The sequence below is a fragment of the Epinephelus fuscoguttatus genome, linkage group LG17 (genome assembly GCF_011397635.1).
Source record: "Epinephelus fuscoguttatus linkage group LG17, E.fuscoguttatus.final_Chr_v1".
NCBI classification, from domain to species: Eukaryota; Metazoa; Chordata; class Actinopteri; order Perciformes; family Serranidae; genus Epinephelus; species Epinephelus fuscoguttatus.
The window spans coordinates 42,409,224-42,429,380 of NC_064768.1; the positions used below are offsets into that span (position 1 = coordinate 42,409,224).

The 20,157-nt window shown below is 41.6% G+C and overlaps 3 protein-coding genes across 5 annotated transcripts in view; all 3 read right to left on the reverse strand.

Annotated features, from left to right (window-relative positions):
* Positions 1-20,038, reverse strand: part of LOC125904857 (gastrula zinc finger protein XlCGF58.1-like) — a 62,524-nt gene extending 42,486 nt beyond the window's left edge. The window contains exons 1-2 of one of the 2 annotated variants that reach the window (XM_049602544.1): positions 19,650-20,038; positions 294-2,706 (exon numbers count right to left, since the gene is read on the reverse strand). In XM_049602544.1, coding sequence (XP_049458501.1) covers positions 977-2,706; positions 19,650-19,941 — 2,022 coding nt within the window. In that variant the 5' untranslated portion in view covers positions 19,942-20,038 and the 3' untranslated portion in view covers positions 294-976. Of the gene's footprint in view, positions 1-293; positions 2,707-19,649 lie in introns of those variants that run through there. The other variant, XM_049602541.1, reaches the window with a different exon arrangement.
* LOC125904870 (gastrula zinc finger protein XlCGF57.1-like) overlaps positions 1-20,157 on the reverse strand; it is a 194,375-nt gene that overhangs the window by 164,380 nt on the left and 9,838 nt on the right. The window lies entirely within an intron of this gene.
* The window catches only part of dnai2b (dynein, axonemal, intermediate chain 2b), a 216,301-nt gene that overhangs the window by 152,358 nt on the left and 43,786 nt on the right, over positions 1-20,157 (reverse strand). The window lies entirely within an intron of this gene.

Below are 20,157 nucleotides of genomic sequence, written 5' to 3' on the forward strand. Positions count from 1 at the left end.
TCTCTCTCTCTCTCATTGTGTCATGTGGATTACTGTTAATTTATCATGCTGATCTGTTCTGTACGACATCTATTGCACGTCTGTCTGTCCTGGAAGAGGGATCCCTCCTCAGTTGCTCTTCCTGAGGTTTCTACCGTTTTTTCCCCGTTAAAGGGTTTTTTGGGGAGTTTTTCCTTATCCGCTGTGAGGGTCATAAGGACAGAGGGATGTCGTATGCTGTAAAGCCCTGTGAGGCAAATTGTGATTTGTGATATTGGGCTTTATAAATAAAATTGAAATAAAATTGAAATTGAAATTCAATCATTAAAAAGCCTGCAGGACAGGATAAATAAAAACGGTGGTCAGTAGGGGTGTCACAGTTCCAACCAAGTGCAGTAACTTCTCACAAAATTTGTCCATAAATCAATGAAGGTTTGATCAAACATCAACAAACTCAGTGGATTTCTTTTAACTTAGCCATTAGAGCATGTCCTCAAAATGCCTCAGCAGGTGTCCAACAGGAAGTGACAGAGGAGGGCATGGCCCCAAAGGGATTTGGGCTGCGTCCTGAATGTCAGAGATCTTGATCCTACCCAGTGCTCAAGTTTTAAAGATCAGTGCTGGTCTGAAACTCATCTCATATCGATCCCAGGATCCTGAACCACACTGAAATCAAACCATGGCAATTTTGTGACGTCAGCAAATATCATTAGTCGTCCAGTTGTCCTCTTTACCGTCCTCAAAGGACGTTACATCTGCGGTGGACAAACAGACGGATGAATTCAGATGGCAGGTTGATCAGGATGTTGACTCGTCTGCGGTGATCCAACATGGCCACTCAGACGGCTACTTCCTGTGTCTCCCTTCAGGCTGAAGTGAAACAGCGGGAGGACAAAGCAGACACGGTAGATTCTGTCTCTTACAGGGCGTCACGTTAACACAAGCTGAGCATGAGACACAATCACGGCTGAGACCAGAAGACTCAACCGACCTGTATCTACTGCGTGTCTCTGTGAAACTTCATGTGATTGTTGAAGCTCTGCCTCCAAGTGAAACTTTTCCCACAGACAGAGCAGCTGAACGGTTTCTCCCCTGTGTGTGTCCTCATGTGGACCTTCAGGTGTCCGCTCTCAGTGAAGTGGTTCCCGCACACAGAGCAGCTGAAGGGTTTCTCTCCAGTGTGGATCCTCAGGTGTTTCCTCAGCGATCCGCTGCATGAGAAATATTTCATACACACTGAGCAGCCGTACGGTTTCTCTCCGGTGTGGATCCTCAGGTGTTCCTGTAGGTTCTTCTTACGGCGGAACCTCTTGGTGCACTGAGAGCAGCTGAACGGTCTCTCTGCGAGGTTGCTGTTGTGGACTTCATCTAAACTCTCTGTGGAGTCGGGAGCGACTTCAGTCTGAACGTCAGCAGAGTCTGAAGTTGCCGGAGGCTCCGCCCCTTTGCTCTCGTCAGGTCGTGAAGAGTCGTTGGCACAGCTGCGGTTCTTCAGGTTAAACCGCCATGCAAATCTTTTGCCGCAGACGCAGTAGAGAAAGCGTTTCTCCTCCGTGTGGACGCTGGTGTGATCAGTCAGACTTCCTGTTTGTGTTAACCCTTTCTCACAGAAGGAGCAGCTGAACGGTTTCTCTCCTGAGTGCGTCTTCATGTGCGACTGCAGGTTCTCCTCACCGCAGAACATTTTCCCACACTCAGGACAGATGAATGACTTCCTGTCACTGATGGAGACTGACGGAGGTTCTCTGGTTTCAGTTTCCGTCTTGGAGGAGTCTGACGTCTTGTCATCAGAGTCTGATCCTCCATCAACTGCCAAGTCGCCTGCTGGACACTCGCTCTGATTCTGCAACGACTCGTCAGTACACCTGTGGCTCTTCAGTTCATGACGCCATGCGAACCTCTTGTCACAGACGCAGCAGCGGAAGCGGATCTTCCCCGTGTGGCGCGCCATGTGTTGGATCAGATATCCTCTCTGAGTGAACTTCCTGCCACAGACGGAGCAGCTGAACAGATGATCGTCAGGGTGAGCCCCGCCGTCTTTCCTCAGGTGGTGACTGTAGCAGAGTTTTTTATCACACTCGGAGACGCCCCCGGCGCCTGAGACACACTGATGAGACTCCGCCCCTCTGTGGATGCCCATGTGTTGGACCAGGTATCCCCTCTTAGTGTATTTCTTCCCACACACAGAGCAGCTGAACGGTTTCTCCCCACTGTGTGTCCTCATGTGAGTCTCTAGGAATCCGTTCTTTGTAAACTTCTTCCCACACTCGGAGCAGTTGAACGGTTTCTCAGGTGAATCACATCCTGTGTCGTTGACAGGAAGTTCATTATCGACCTGAGAGTTTAAACCTGACAGAGGTTCTCTAGTCTCGTCCCAGTTGTCACAGCTGACTTCGATTTCAGCAACTGAGAACTCTCCGGTCCTGTCATCAATATCTGGACCTGAGTTTCTGTCTGATCCTGGTCCTGGTCCTCCACAGTGGTGTCCCTCAGACTGAGGTTCCTCTTCATCATCTTCACTCTTCACAGGGACAGGAGTGAATGTGAACTTGGTGATATCAGCCTCCTCCAGCCCTTGAAGCTGCTCTCCCTCCTGACTGCTCCACAGTTCCTCCTCTTCCTCTTTAATGTGTGGGGGCTCTGGGTCCTCCTGGTCCACACTGGAGCTCCACTCCTGCTGCTCAGGGGGAACCTCTTCTTTAACCACCAACAGCTGCTGCTGGACCTCTGCACCAAACAGGAAACAGAGACAAACTGTCATTTGATGCCAGGTGAGCAACCTGACAGGCTGCAGGATATAGTGCCCACACAAATTTATTATCACACATTTTAGTCTTTTTTTGGACATTTTATCAATACTTTTTCAGACATCTTTTGTTTATAAACTTTTTTGAGATTTCATCAGCAATTTCTTTTGACATTTTTTTTTTAAATTTTTATTAATTTTTTTTTTCTTTTTTCAAACTTCTATTTATTCAATTTTATGACAAAAGTACAAACAGTAAACAGAGAAAAACAGTCAAAAATTACAAAAAATGCTACAAGACTGGTTTATGTAAAACATACCTGTGCAGCATCAATAGCACACTGAGGTAATATATTTTGCTTATACCACAGCTCATGTTGTGTAGTAAAATACAACAGTTAAGTATGCGAGTGAAGAATATTATTTCTTTTCAATCAGAGAGAAAGGGAAGACAAGCAGAAAAAAGCAAAGCAAAACAAAACAAAAAGTGACAGATATTCATCATGTTATGTATTTAAGTCCAGATTATAGTCCACTCCCAAAAGTTCCAGTGGCTTCCTCCACTTCTGCAGGAAAATATGAGTCCTTTTGTTAATACAGTGTTCAAGTTTTACTAGTATCACAACTTCGGAGATCAGTGATTTCCACAGACGAATGGAAGGGGGGTCTTCTCCAACCCATTTTACCATTATGGCTTTCCTCGCTAGCATTAAAAGTGACTGAATCACGTCCTCATTTTCTTTCAGAGAACCAAGACCAGGAGCCTTCCCTAGCAGACATAGAAGTGGGTTTACTGGCACCCGTTGAATTATTGCTGTACCAATACTTGTGCAAACTGCCTTCCAAAACACCTGAATTTTTTCGCATTCCCACAAACAGTGCAACCTCGTACCTACATGAGATTTACATTTGGGGCAGTTTTCTGAAGTTCCTGTGTTATACCTACTGTAGATATATGGAGATATGTATATATTGTGTACAATATTATACTGTAACTCTTTGTATCTGTTGCAGATTGAAATCCTGGAAGGTAATCGTAAAATGTCCTCCCATACATCATTATCTATTACACATTTGAGCGAGGTACCCCAGGATGTTTTTAACCATGAAAGTTTACCCAAGTTCAGACTCTGCATCTCAGAGTAGAATTTAGATATGAAGTGTTTTTGCTGCTTATAATTAAGAAAAAATCTATCTAATGAGTGTGAATCGCTTGAGATTTCCCTTGAATTGCTCTTCTTATACACAAAGTGTCTGACCTGTAAATATTTATAGAAGTCTTTATTTGATATATTGTACTGACCTTGTAATGGCTCAAATGATCTAAATCTGCCATTCTCAAAGAGATTGACAACTCTTACAATACCTGCCTTCCGCCAGACTGTAAAATCTGATCCTGTTTGTTGTGGTGAGAGCTCTGGGTTATCTGTCAAAGTTGTTACAAGATGAAGAGGGTGAGTGCTCTTAAATATTTTTCTAAGCTTTCTCCAGGCCCACAACACATTAGTCATTAAGGGGTTATTTGTAACTTTGTGTGGTAGTTCCTTCAGACCCCTGTCCAGCATGTTCACTGGAGAGAAAGGTCTGCAGACATCCAACTCTATTTCAAACCAAGGGAGATCTAAACATTCATTCACCCATGTGGAAATAATCCTGGCTTGCAAAGATAATATATAATACTCTATATTCGAAGGCCCCACCCACCTTGTTCCTTGGGGAGCTGTAGTGTTGTTAATTTGATCTTAGGTTTCCTGCCGTTCCAAATAAAATCTGACATTATTTTGTTGATTATTTTAATATCGTATGGATTTAAATTTACAAAGAGCATAGACGAGGTATATAATATTTTAGGAAGGACTGTCATCTTGATCAAATTAATTCTACCGAGAAATGATATAGGAGACTCTTCCATCTTGTTAACATTTCTTTGAGACTTTTAACCAAAGGATTTATATTTGCTGTATATAACAGGTTGATTTGGGGGTGACTTTAATTCCTAAGTAATTGAACCCAGATGGAGCCCAGCGAAAGGCTGAATATAGACAGGTGCAGTTCTTATGCTGTTGTTCAAAATCATTATTTCTGATTTGTCAAAATTTACTTTATACCCAGATATTGAGCTGAATTCTTTAATACATTTGGTTAGAGCTTCTAATGATTTATGAGGATTTGTTAATGTCACAAGAATATCATCAGCGTACAATAAAATTTTATGTTGTTTTGTGCCAATTGTTACTCCTTGAATATCTGGGTTTTGCCTGATGGCTAACGCTAATGGCTCCATAGCCAGAGCAAACAAAATAGGAGATAGTGGGCTTCCTTGAGCTGTGCCTCTTTTCACTTTAAATGGAGCGGACAGAAGGCCATTTGTCAGAACTGAAGCTGTCAGTTCTTTATATAACAGTCTAATCCAGTTCAGGAAATTATGCCCAAAACCGAATCTCTTCAGAACTTCAAACATATATTGCCACTCAATTCTATCGAACGCCTTTTCAGCGTCCATAGAAACAATAGCACCAGGCGTCTTGTAAAAATTAAGGTGATGGATAATATGGAAAAGGCGTCTTGTATTGTGATAAGAATTCCGACCCTTAATAAATCCCGTCTGATCTGCCTCTACAATTGAGGTCACCACTTTCTCTAGCCTGAGAGCAAGTATCTTAGATAGAATTTTATTATCAACATTCAGGAGGCTAATGGGTCTGTAGGATGAACAAAGTTCTGGATTCCTGTTTTTCTTTGCAATTAAGGTTATATTATACATAGAATCAGGGAGTCTAGAGTCCTCAACTGATTTACTGAAAACCCTTAGCAGAAGGTTATTAATCTTCCCCTTCATTGTTTTAAAAAATTCAACTGGGAAGCCGTCTTCCCCAGGACATTTCCCTGATTGAAGTGTGGAGATAGCTTGATCTATTTCTAATATGGAGATAGGGGATTCCAATAAGTTTGACTGATCCTCAGACAATCGTGGAATATGTAGGTGGTCCAAAACCACCTGCCCTAAGATTCTCTATATCAATCTCTGAGCTGTACAGATTGGCATAGAATCTCTTAAAACTGTCATTAATTTGGCGATTATTAATCTGTCTTTGATTGTTCTCATCCAGTACAGCTGAAATATAGGATTTAACGGGGGCATTCCTTACCAGCCGTGAAAGCAGACGATTTGGCTTATTAGCTAATTCGAAAAATTTCTGTTTAGTGAATAAAATGTCTATTTCTGCCTTCCTCTTAATCATGTTATATAGTGCTGTTCTGGCTGATTTAAGTTCAATAAGAGTTGCATCTGATTTTGTTCTATAGAATGTTTCCTCTAATTGCTTTATTTTATTTTCTATTTCAAGTTGTTTGGCAGCTCGCTCTTTTTTCCGCTGGCTTGCAAATGATATAATCATACCCCTCATATAAGCTTTGTAAGTATCCACACTATTCTTGGATCAGCTCCGTTGTTGTCATTTGTTTCTAAAAATAAATCAGTATGATCAATCAGGTATTTCACGAATTTATCATCTGTTAGCAAGTTGTATTCATTCTCCAGGAGAATGAGCGGTCATTGGGTCTCAGAGGTTCCATTCCCATAATTACAGGAGCATGGTCCGAGAGGGCAATATGTCCAATATCTGCATGGTCAACTAAGTGTAACAGACATCGAGAGACAAAAATATAATCAATACGAAGCTGAGTGATGAGGTTGAGAGTGAAAAGTATATTGTTTTGAAATTGGATTGTAATACCTCCAGATGTCTAAAAGATCAAATTCCTTATTAATATTTAAAACAGCTTTGGCATTCTTGGACAAACTTGTTTGAAGGGGAAGTCTGTCCATGACTGGGCATAAGGCACAGTTAAAGTCACCCCCAATTATCATATTTGGACAATCCATATCAGCTAATTGACTAAATAAAGATGCATAAAATAATTCATCCTGGGTATTAGGACCGTAAACATTGCCTAAAAGAATATTTTCACCATGTAGTATCCCTTTAACCAGGACATATCTACCTTCAGTATCTGTAAAAGAGGTTGTGGCAGTAAATGGAAGGTTTTTATGCAAAAGAATTATCACACCTCTTCTACTTGTTGAATGTGATGAGAAAAAAATTTGACCAACCCACTCCCTATGATATTTTTTGTGCTCCTCATCATTTAAATGTGTCTCCTGAAGAAAGGCTATTTGAATCTTGTCTCGTTTGAGGGAATTCAGGACAGATTTTCTCTTTACCACATTATTAGAGCCCGAATATTCCATGTACTTATCTTAATAGTCATCAACGAGTTCTGTTATAAATTGTCTACCACAATCAAGCTTATTTGTTTTACATAAGATGGACCAGTCTGTAGCCTCCAACGAAAAGTAAACTTTACGAACATAGAAACGTGTTCTGAGCAAAACCCGAACAAGCCCAGAAACACTGTTAACATTGGAACATAAAAACAGAGCATTGCAAATGTGCACACTCATTCACACACAAATCTGCGTTAAAAAAAAAGAAAAAGCTCACCTAACCTTGTTGTACTATTAACTCCTAATAAGTACAGCTAAGGGGATCAGAACGGAAAATCACAGCTTCCCATGCTGGATTGCAACTATAAAATAATTACCAGTGTATCATAACAGAGCAGAGGAAAAAAAAAAACTTAAAGTTTAAGAACTTTAAGCAGGTGACCCGGATATGCAGAGCACTATGTCACACACAGACACACTATATTCATTCTATTCTGCATTTAACAGTCATACCTGGAGCTGTCACCATATGTTTACCCACACAGTCCGACAATTACTTTGATGCAGTCATTTTGTGAACGTAATCGTTGATTTCCTTGGTGGTGGAGAATGAGGAGCTGGTGCCATTGGGATGAAAGATTTTAATGACAGCAGGGTCCAGAAAGAGTACCTTATTCCAGCTTCTCTCAGTTGTTTTCGGGCATTTGCAGACTCCATCCTCTTTCTCACAACCTCCATGGAGAAATCCTGGTAGAATGAGACATTGCTGCCCTCGATGTTTAGTGGGCCTCTGTTTCTGGCTGCTTGCAGGATTTTCTGCTTGTCGGTGTAATCGTGCAGCCTTACCAGGATGGCTCTTGGTCCCTCTCTGCCGGCGAGTCTTGTCGGCGCTCCTGTGCGGTGGGCTCTCTCAAGCTTAATGCGATCGGTTTGAATATTCAGGACTTCTGGTATCCACTTTTCTAAAAGGCCACCGGTGACTTGCCCTCCGTACCTTCTTTTAGACCAACGATTCTCACGTTCTGGCGCCGACTTTGGTTTTCGAAGCTGTCCAGGCGACCTGTTACCTTCTGTAGTTGAACTTCCAGGGCTCTCACCCGGGGGGCTGCCGTTGCCGACGCATCCTCGAGGTCTGAGACCCGCTGCTCGACCGTCCCCAGTCTCTGAATCAAGCTGTCGAGTTTCTCCGAGACTTCGCCGACTGGTTTAATTATGCTTGCTAATTTGCTGTCGAGCATCCTCTCGATGTTTGCAGTAACACAATCCACAATATGTTTATCTCGTTGTTCACTTGGCTCTCCAATGTCGGCGGGTTCAGACCCATACTCTGCATCATCCTCCGTTTCGAGCTCGTCGTTTTGGCTAGCATTAGCCTTCGTAGCATTAGCTTTAGCTTCCCTCTTACAGTCACGTTTTTTCTTTTTACTCGAGCCAGGGTGCACGAAAAATGCCTCCAGTGACATGACGAACCAAATGTGCACCCGACAAAATTTTCCACTGGTAGAAAATTAGTTAAAAAAATAAAGTTTCTTGCAATACAGCCGGGAGCTGGCACCTTCACGTCTACTCGGGTCTGTGCATCACGTGATCCCCCTCTTATTAAATTTTTAAGACAAAAATACACACACACACACACACACACCAAAATTAACACAGACTTAACAAAAACAGCCTCATTCCCACGACATAAACAGCAGAGCTCACAGTATATGTTTCAAAAGTCCAACAGCTCAGCATCGTCTGTTGAAAAGTATAATATATATATATATATATATATATATATATATATATATATATATATATATATATATATATATGTATATGTGTGTGTGGTGTGTGGTGCACAGACCACACGGCATGATTTCATGACAGGAACTATTTAATGACTGAGGCTCAGGTTGAATATACAATATATGAATATATATGTATATATATATTCATATATTGTATATTCAACCTGAGCCTCAGTCAGGCTCAGGTGAATATATATTCACAATATATGAATATATATGTATATATATATTCATATATTGTATATTCAACCTGAGCCTCAGTCAGGCTCAAAATAATCTACTTTAGTTGACAGTCGGCGACTCCGAGTTAATCCCACACGGTGAAAACGAGAGAACACGTTAAAGGAAAGGGCTAAACTGTCAAATGAGGGGAGTTTACCCTCATTCTAATCCAAATATATGAATATATATATATACAATATATGAATATATATGTATATATATATTCATATATTGTATATTCAACCTGAGCCTCAGTCATTAAATAGTTCCTGTCATGAAATCATGCCGTGTGGTCTGTGCACCACACACCACACACACATATACATATATATACATATATATATATATATTATACTTTTCAACAGATATATGTATATATATATTCATATATTGTATATTCAACCTGAGCCTCAGTCATTAAATAGTTCCTGTCATGAAATCATGCCGTGACTTGGCCAACAGACGTGACAGACTACATGTTGGTCCACGACCAATCATCCCTGGTCATCTTTCATGACATGCGTGATGTCATCAGGTTATACTCCTTCTATTTTTATTACTATTACTATCATTATTACAGCTGTTACTGTGGTAACGTAAACAGTGTCATGTTGTCGTAAAGTCGAGTTAATACCAGAATTCCAGATATGCACCTTCAGAACAAGGACACAACAAAGACTCTACCTGGAACCACAGCTCTTTCCAGCCTTCGTCCACAACGGAAACTGCTGCACAACAAGCAGCACAAAGTGTCTCTTCCCTCCGTTCATGGACTGGTAACATAACAACTGGACATTTGACTTGGTCAGTTGTGATTTAATGTTGTTTATTGGGTTGTTGCTGTTGTTGTGATTATTGCAGTAAGGGTCATTGGTTAGTTGGCTTCACCAAAGTGATGTTAGTTTGCTAATGCAGTTCACAGACAACGTCTTGCATGCAGCTAAACATCCTCTGCATTGATCCAGACCGTTTGCACCACACATCACATTCACAAAGACTCATTAACAAACAGGCTTTCAACAGAGCTACACCCAAAGAGGCATCTCAAAGTTCCCACTTCTTTTCCTTTGTCTTTGTCCTACTTCTTACTTCATACCTACCTTCATACCATATCATTACTGCAACCCTTTGTTAAGTGGTGTGATGATACTCACCTCACTATCAACGTAAAGAAAACAGAAGAAATGGTGTTGGAGCCAAAGCTAGCAGGGGATCACACACCACTGTGTATCCATGGAGAAACTCTTACAGGTATCTTGGTGTTCACCTCGATGACCTTTTCAGTTGGCAAGTCCATGTAGATCATCTGTGTTCTCATTTGCAGCAAAGACTGTACTTCTTGCGTAGACTCAGTGTTTGGTGTCAATCAGAGAGTAATGTTCTTATTTTATCAGGCTGTTTTGCAAAGTATTCTCAGGTATGGCATGTCGGCAGGGTATAGTAATCTATCCGTCCATCTAAAATCAAGAATCACTCGTCTGACACAAAGTGCCATGAAAGTGATAGGGAGGTCTGAAAGGCTCCCCCTGCAGGCTGTTTATGAGCAGTGTGTGCTCAGACAGGTACAGAGAATCTTGTCTGATGAGACCCATGTCCTTTACTCTGAGTATGAACTTTTACCATCTGGCAAACGCTACAGACTTCCCCTCTGCAGGCTGAATCGTTTTAAGAATTCCGTTGTGCCTACCTCAGTCAGGACTGTAAGTGCTTCTAAAGCCATAGGTGTTGTGCAGTAATGTTGAGGAACATGGTGGTTCTATATTGATGTGTGCAAGAGTGTGTGTGTTTGTATATGTTTTAAAGATTACAGTATGTTTGTGTGTTTGTATAGACCTCATGCAGATCTCATGCAGATCATGTGTCAGGGCTATGATGCATCATGTGCAATATGTGGCCTGTGGCCTAGATTTGTATTTTCATTTATTTATTATTTATTCACCATGGAAGCAGCTACATGTCCCAGCACTGGAGTCCCAATCAAATTTACCCTAGGCGACACTAAAGTGTATTTTATCTTATTGTGCATTATGTGTTAATTAAACTGTGGAGTAGCCTCGTGCTGTTTTCTACAGTCAATGGATTTAAAAAAAAAATGTAATGAGAGCTGAGGCTGGAATCAAACCTGAGCCTCACAGGTGAGCAACCAGGTGAGTCTCATGCACTTATTAACAGTTAACTATCTTTTACCCAGCCCCCCCCCCCCCTTTCTGCAACACCACAGCGTTGGAAGATAATAAATTTGCAGTTGTGATGTTCTTGGACTTTTTGAAAAAGCGTTTGATTCAACAGATCTTACCTTTTTTATATCCAAACTTTAGTGTTTCAGGATGTGGTGATCAGCTGGTGTAGTGATCACCTGAGGAACAGAGATTAATCTGTATGTATAAATGCTATAAATGGTATCTCAAATAAAATCAAACCATACTGCCACATGCCTCAAGGCTCTGTACAGGAGCCTCTTTTATATCTGATAATGCGTTACTCCTCCTCTGTGCTGATGATCCTCATATTGTCCTGTTACAAGAAAACCTTGGTGCCTCGATCAGAGTAGTTGATTTAAACCCCGTCAAGGACTGAAAATACCAGATGTTCTTAACAAATTCTGTAAATCAACTCTGATGTCATTTCATATCCAATAAGACAAGAACAAAACAGACGTAAAATCAGCTCCTATGATTTTTGTTTTCATCACGTTCATAAAAACAGCAGCAACAAAATAATCACACATGAATTAAGCATGAAAATATATAAAATATATGAAATCAGGTTACAAGTCTGATTCAGATTCTGTTACAATATTAATAGAACTAAATCAAATCTACCACTAATTACACATTTAAAAAATGTCCCCTGGGATCTTTATGTATAAATCAACTCTAATCATCAGGCTGTAACCTGTGACAGGCTGTTCTGTCCCAAATATATTGATAAAATGTCTAAAAAATGTTATCAAAATATCTGAAAAAGTTGTAATAAATGTCCAAAAAAAGGTGGTGAAATGTCTGAAAAATGCCCAAAATGTTAACAAAATGTCGCAAAAATATTATTAAAATATCTGAAACAATACTAATAACATATCAGAAAAAATGTAGACACGTCTGAAGAAATGTTTATAAAATGTCTGAAAAACATTATTAAAAGTTAGAAAGAATTCTGATAAAATGCCTGAAAAATGTTGATAATATGACCAAACATATTAAAAACTCTACAATATATGATGATAATGTCTGAAGAAAATATAATGTCTGAATAACTTTATTAAAATGTTAAAAAGTGTTAATAAAATGTCTAAAAATAAATGTCCAAAGAATATTATTAAAATTTATTTTTTTTTTAATAAATATCAGAAAAAATTCTGATAAAATGTCTGGAAAATATTATCATGTCCCAAAAATTATAATAAAATGTGAAAAAAATGTTGATAAAGTATCCAAAATTCTTATTTAATTTATTATATTTAACAATATTTTTATTATGAAAAGGTACTGTGCCGATGTTGTGACAAAACTTTAACCCAGGCCGCTGCTGGAGCAGAAATCAAACACATCATTATTCTATATCAGAATCACGAAAACTTTATTATATTTTAGAGATGATGACTCTCATTGTTTTGACATCATCATGTTTTCAACGACACCGTTAACTTCAGAGTGAATCTCTTGACATGAACGTTTTCTCCCACATGGACATTCACACTTCGCAGCTGAGTGGTTTCTCTCCTGTGTGAGTCCCCATGTGTCTCTTCAGAGAACTATTATATCCAAACTCTTTCCTGCACTCAGAGCAACTGAACGGTTTCTCTCCCCTGTGCGTAATCATGTGTTGGACTAAATGTTTATTTAGTTTATTTAGTTTAGTTTATTTCCTTTATTAATCCCCCTGAGGGGAAATTCAATGTTTTCACTCTTGCTTGTCAATTACACACAGGTCTGAAAGACACACACATGCACAAACAGGACCTATACATGCACAAAGTGGAGAGATGTCAGAGGGGGCTGCCCTTTGGTCAGGCGCCCCGAGTGGTTGGGGGGTTCGGTGCCTTGCTCAAGGGCACCTCAGCAGTGCCCAGGAGGTGAACTGGCATCTCTCGAACAGGCGACCCTCCGGTTCCCAACCCAAGTCCCTATGGACTGAGCCACTGCCGCCCCACCATGTTCATTCTATAAAAGTTTTCTGACAGAACGAGCGGCAAAATGGTTTCTCTCCTGAGTGAGTCCTTGTGTGTCTCCTCTGACGCGTCTTGGTGCCAAATCTTTTCCTGTATTCAGAGCAGCTGAACGGTTTCTCTCCTGTGTGAATTATCATGTGATCCATCAGAGTCTTATTATGCCCAAATTTATTTCCAGACCCTGAGCAGCTGAACGGTTTCTGTCCCGTGTATGTTCTCATTTGTCAGCGTAGCCTTCCGCATGCCGCAAAGGATTTCTTGCAGACAGAGCAGCTGAAGGGTCTCTCTCCTGTTTGAATTTTAAAATGAAGCTTTAACTGTCAATTTCCCTTGAAAGCTTTTGCACACTGGGAGCAGCTGAATGGTTTCTCTCCCGTGTGACTCGTCACGTGCCGCTTCAGATTCTCGAAAATCTTTCTTCGCAATCAGAGCAGCCAAATGGTTTCTTTCCCGTGTGAATCCTGAAATGTTTTTTCAGAGAGTTCCTGAGGATGAATCTTTTCCTGCACTCAGGGCAGCTGAACAGTTTCTCTCCTGTGTGGACTGCTGCGTGCTGAGTCACGTGTTCTTTTCAGGCAAATTTTTCACCACAAACTGAACAGCTGAACGGTTTCTGTCCTGCGTGCGTCTTCATGTGTTGCTGCAGACTTCCCCTGCTGCTGAATTTTTTTCTGCACTCAGACTTGGAGCGGCGGAACCGTTTCTCCGCCAAGTGAGTCTTCATGTGGATCTTCAGAAGATTTTTGTAGCCAAATCTTTTCCCACACTCAAAGCAGTTGAGCGGTTTCTCTCCGATGTGGGAGCTCATGTGTCGGTTCAGATCCCCGTTCCAGTAAAAATTTTTTTGTCACACTCGGAGCAGCTGAATGGTTTCTCCCCAGTGTAGATTCTTGTGTACGTCTGTAGATGTGATCGGACTCTGAAAGATTTCATAAAGACAGGGCAGCTTCTCTCCTGTGTGTGTTGTCTTGTGTGTCTTCAGGTGTGTCCTTCGACTAAATCTTTTCCCGCACTCGGAGCAGCTGAAGGGTTTCTTTAAACCTGATGGAGGTTCTCTGGTCTCCATCCAATCGTCACTGTCGTCAGTCTCAGCATCAGAAGACTCTCCTGGCACGGGTTCCTCCTGTTCCTTCTTTAATGTGTGGGGGCTCTGGGTCCTCCTAGACCACCTGCTCCTCCTGGACCTGCTGGTCCTCCTCTTTAACCACCAACAGCTGCTGGATGTCTGCGGGGGATGGGAGAGCACAGATTAGCTTCTGGTTGCAGAGTCAGAGTCCCTGGAGACTGGATGGAGCCGTCCAGGAATTATCCGGCGCTGCAGCAGCTGATGGAAGTAAATGGGTCAGTTCTGGTTCTGAGGTCAACTTCCTGTTCGTCTCCTGATTGATGAAAACACACATTTACATCAGCGTTTAGACGGCCACAGATCGCTGCTGGGACGTAAAAATGATTCTTCATGTCATAAACATCATGTGTTAGATCTGTGACCTGTTATTTAGGTTTTGTTTGTTTGTTTGTTGTCTAATCGTCTCGACAACAGAAAAAAATATTTCAGAGGTTTCTGTGTAAAATTAAAAGATTTAAAGTCAAATTTGAGATTACTTGTAAAAGTCATCATTTATTGACGACATTTGTGATTATTACTGATTGACTGTTTCAGCTCCGAACCCAAAGAAAAAAATATTTACAATTATTATTTAAAAGGAGTATAAATATTTATTGTTATCTAAAAATTGAGAAATATAAAAATCATTATTGTTTAAATATAAATATGATTAAAAATTGCAATAAATAAATGTAATATTTTTATATAGGTCTAAAAGACACACACATGCACAAACAGGACCTATACATGCACAAAGTGGAGAGATGTCAGAGTGTGGGGGCTGCCCTTTGGTCAGGCGCCCCGAGCGGTTGGGGGGTTCGGTGCCTTGCTCAAGGGCACCTTGGCAGTGCCCAGGAGGTGAACCAGCACCTCTCCAACCACCAGTCTACGCTCCATATTTGGTCCGGACGGAGACTCGAACAGACGACCCTCCGGTTCCCAACCCAAGTCCCTATGGACTGAGCTACTGCCGTGCTAACAGCAGGAAACTGGTTTTATGAACTTGATGTTTTCATTTAATCATCTGATCATCGAAATAAAGTGACCAATATTATTTATTATTTAAATGAACTGGCATGATTTATGTTTCTCTCTGAGGTTATTAATTAATAACCATCATTTCAATTAATGAATGAAACGAGTCGTCTGGCGTCCTCTGATGTCGTCTGTGACGGGTCGTGGTCAGGCAGCGAGGCTGAAACTTGGCTTCCATGGTCGCCACAGTCACATGACACATGGTCACATGACAAATGGCACATGACAGTTACATGACATATACTCACATGACAGTCATAACATATGGTCACATGACAGTCATGACATATGGCACAGTCACATGGCATAGTCACATGACAGAAGGTCACATAACACATGGTCATATGACTCATGGCACGACAAAGTCACATGACACATGACAGTCACATGACAAATGGCACATGACAGTCACATGACACAGTCATATGACGGTCACATGACATATGGTCACATGACACAGTCATGTGATAGATGTCACATGACAGTCACGTGACACTTGGCACATGGTCACATGACAGTCACATGACATGGTCACATCACACATGTCACATGATTCATGGTCACATCACACATGTCACATGATTCATGGTCACATGACATGGTCACATGATTCATGGTCACATGACACATGGTGACATGATTCATGGTCACATGACACATGGTGACATGATTCATGGTCACATGACACATGGTCACATGACACATGTCGCATGACAGTCACATGACATGGTCACATGACATGGTCACATGACACAGTCACATGGTACATGTCACATGACAGTCACATGGCATGGTTACATGACACATGGTCACATGATTCATGGTGACATGACACATGTGACAGTCACATGACAGTCACATGACATGGTCACATGACACATGGTCACATGACACATGATTCATGGTCACATGATTCATAGTCACATGACACATGATTCATGGTCATATGACAGTCAAATGTCGCATGACAGTCACATGATATGGTCACATGACACATGGTCACATGATTCATGGTCACATGATTCATGGTCACGTGATTCATGGTCACATGACCCAAAAAAAAAAAAGCAAAGAAAGTTCGCTCCTTGGTATAACTCTCAAACCCGTAAGTTAAAACAAATATCGCGAAAATTTGAAAGGAATTGGTGATGAACCAAACTGGAAGAATCTCGTTTAATCTGGACAGACAGTCTCAAAACTTATAAGAGGGGCCTCCGCAATGCCAGAGCAAACTATTACTCAGCTCTAATAGAAGACAATAAGAACAACCCCAGGTTTCTTTTCAGCACTGTAGCCAGGCTGACTGAGAGTCAGAGCTCTATTGAGCCTTGTATTCCTTTAGCCCTTAGCAGTAATGATTTTATGAGCTTTTTTAATGACAAAATTCTGACTATTAGAGGCAAAATTCATGACCTCCTGTCCTCAGATAGTACCTATCTAACCTCAAACACAGCTGTAAGACCTAATATACGGACCAATCCTATTTACTCTATATATGCTTCCTTTAGGTAACATCATTAGAAATCACTCTATAAATTTCCATTGTTATGCGGATGATACTCAGTTGTATTTATCAATGAAGCCAGAAGAAAGTAATCAATTAACTAAACTCCATAACTGCCTTAAAGACATAAAAACCTGGATGAGCACCAATTTCCTGATGTTAAATTCAGACAAAACTGAAGTTATTGTTCTTGGCCCCAAACAACTCAGAGACTCTTTATCTGATGACATAGTTTCTCTAGATGGCATTGCTCTGGCCTCTAGCACTACCGTAAGAAACTTCGGAGTAATATTTGATCAAGATTTGTCTTTTAATTCTCATTTAAAACAAACCTCACGGACTGCATTTTTTCATCTGCGTAATATTGTGAAAATTAGGCCTATCCTGACCCGAAAAGATGCAAAAAAATTTTGTTAATGTAAATCTTTTGTTACCTCTAGGCTGGATTACTGTAACTGTAACTTATCAGGTAGCTCTAGTAAGTCCTTAAAAACTCACCAGCTAATTCAGAATGCAGCAGCACGTGTACTAACAGGAACTAAGAAACGAGATCATATTTCTCCTGTTTTAGCTTCTCTGCACTGGCTCCCTGTAAAATCCAGAATTGAATTTAAAATCCTACTGTTAACTTATAAAGCTCTAAATGGTCAAGCTCCGTCATATCTTAGAGAGCTCATAGTGTCATATTATCCCACCAGAACACTGCGCTCTGAGAACGCAGGGTTACTCGTGGTCCCTAAAGTCTCCAAAAGTAGATCAGGAGCCAGAGCCTTCAGCTATCAGGCTCCTCTCCTGTGGAATCATCTTCCTGTTACGGTCCGGGAGGCAGACACTGTCTCCACATTTAAGACTAGACTTAAGACTTTCCTCTTTGATAAAGCTTATAGTTAGGGCTGGCTCAGGCTTGCCCTGTACCAGCCCCTAGTTAGGCTGACTTAGGCCTAGTCTGCCGGAGGACCCCCCTATAATACACCGGATACCTTCTCTCCTTCTCTCTCTCTCTCTCTCTCTCTCTCTCTCTCTCTCGTATTCTATTACTGCATCTTGCTAACTCGGCCATTCTGGATGTCACTAATTCGGCTTCTTCTCCGGAGCCTTTGTGCTCCACTGTCTCTCAGATTAACTCATATCACAGCGGTGCCTGGACAGCGTGACGTGTGTGGTTGTGCTGCTGCCGTGGTCCTGCCAGATGCCTCCTGCTGCTGCTGCTGCCATCATTAGTCATTAGTCATACTTCTACTGTTATTATACACATATGACTATTGTCACACATGTATACTGCCAGATATTAATACATACTTTCAACATATTGTACCGCAGTAACCAGAACTATCACTATAATATTACTTTCAATAATGTTGTTGTAAGCTACTGTCATTACCTGCATGTCTCTCTCTCTCTCTCTCTCTCTCTCTCTCATTGTGTCATGTGGATTACTGTTAATTTATCATGTTGATCTGTTCTGTACGACATCTATTGCACGTCTGTCCGTCCTGGAAGAGGGATCCCTCCTCAGTTGCTCTTCCTGAGGTTTCTACCGTTTTTTTTCCCCGTTAAAGGGTTTTTTTGGGGAGTTTTTCCTTATCCGCTGTGAGGGTCATAAGGACAGAGGGATGTCGTATGCTGTAAAGCCCTGTGAGGCAAATTGTGATTTGTGATATTGGGCTTTATAAATAAAATTGATTGATTGTTTGATGACACATGGTCACATGACACAGTCACATGACACATGGTGGTGGTGTCTTTTTGCCTGACTGAGTTATTGATCAATCGTCAGCTGATCAATAACAATAAAATGAGTTTTATAGTGTTGTTTTGATAATTGTTATTTATTAATAGGTTCAGTCACGTGACACAGAGGAGTTCATATGAATGAATTCAATTTAACGATAAAGATTAAAACTGTTTGACTCTTTTTATGAATGAAACATCCTCATTGCATTCATACTGAACTGACTGGTTATTGATCTGATCACATATTGATCAGGAGAATCAGGTAGCCTCGTTAGCTTAGGGATTACAGCATGACGTCAGCTGCCCTACACTGTGACGTGATGACACTAACTACCTGTGCCGACCTGTACCTGTCAGTGAGAAGTGTCAAAGTGGTCAGCACGCGCCGTTACAGGCGTTAAGAGCAGCGTTACACGCATTTTATAGTTCTGCCTTGAATCGACGGCGTAGGTTACAGCAAAGGCTCCACGTCGACATAGCGTCTATGCCGTAACCTACGCCATAGCCTGACGTGCACCTCCCCAGAAATGTAACTGCACAGTGTCACAGTGACGCAGACCTCCTGTCTGTCTCTGTAAGCTGAAACCATTTCCCTCAGTGAAACAAAGCTTTGATTTACTTTAATTTCACAGATAAGAAACAATAAATTGTGAAGACAATAAAGCCTCCACTAAGATAGCATTTCAAGTCTTGTGTGTGATTTATCCTGGCTTCATATGAGCAGACGAAATCAAAGCTAGCTGCTAGGCTAATTTATACAATGTAAAATGCCCTAGGCTTGTGCTAATAACGTTAGCATGTTGTATTTGTGGGGAAAATGTGTCCAGATAAAGACAAGTGTTTGTCTGTGAATGCTGCGAGTTATAGTGAAGCTGATTTGTATTTGAGACTGTCTCTATTAAGCCATGTTTAATGTGTGTTTAACGTGTGTTTAATGTGTGTTTAGAACCAACTAAACTTTACAGCACTTCACAGAAACCTCCGCCGCCGACTAGTGTTATGGAGGTGCAACTGCAGAGTGACACAGACACAAGTAAAAATGCTCACAACGGCGTGGGCTACGTGCGTACGGTCTACGCACAAGCTGAAATCCCCTTTTAGCCTCTGTTAGCAACCGTTAGCCCCCGGGACTGACCCGCTCGGTGCAGCCGGACTTCAGGCTTCAGCACGGCATCCAGCAGCCTCCTCTGGCGGCAGATCTCCCGCTCTGACCGCTCCACTCTGTCTTCGTACTCCGCCACGGTTTCCTCCAACAGACCGACGATCTCCTCCGCAGCCGCCGTTAACCGCTCGGTGAGCAGCGCTCTCAGCTCCGGGATCTCAGCCGCTTCTCTCGCTTTCTCCAGCCGCAGCAGGAAGTCTTCAGCGGCGGCGCTGATCCGCTCATGGACCGACACCCGCAGCAGCTGCACGGCGCACATCTTCATCCGTGTCTGCGGACAAAGACAGAGAGACAGCGGTGGAGACGTAAACACACACACACACACACACACACACACACACACACACACACACAGAGAGAGAGAGAGAGAGAGAGAGAGAGAGAGAGAGAGAGAGAGAGAGTACGCGTCGACGACACTTCGCTGGGACCACAGCGAAGCGGCCAAGCGAACAGCGAACCCTGCTGGAGCGGAGGGCGAACT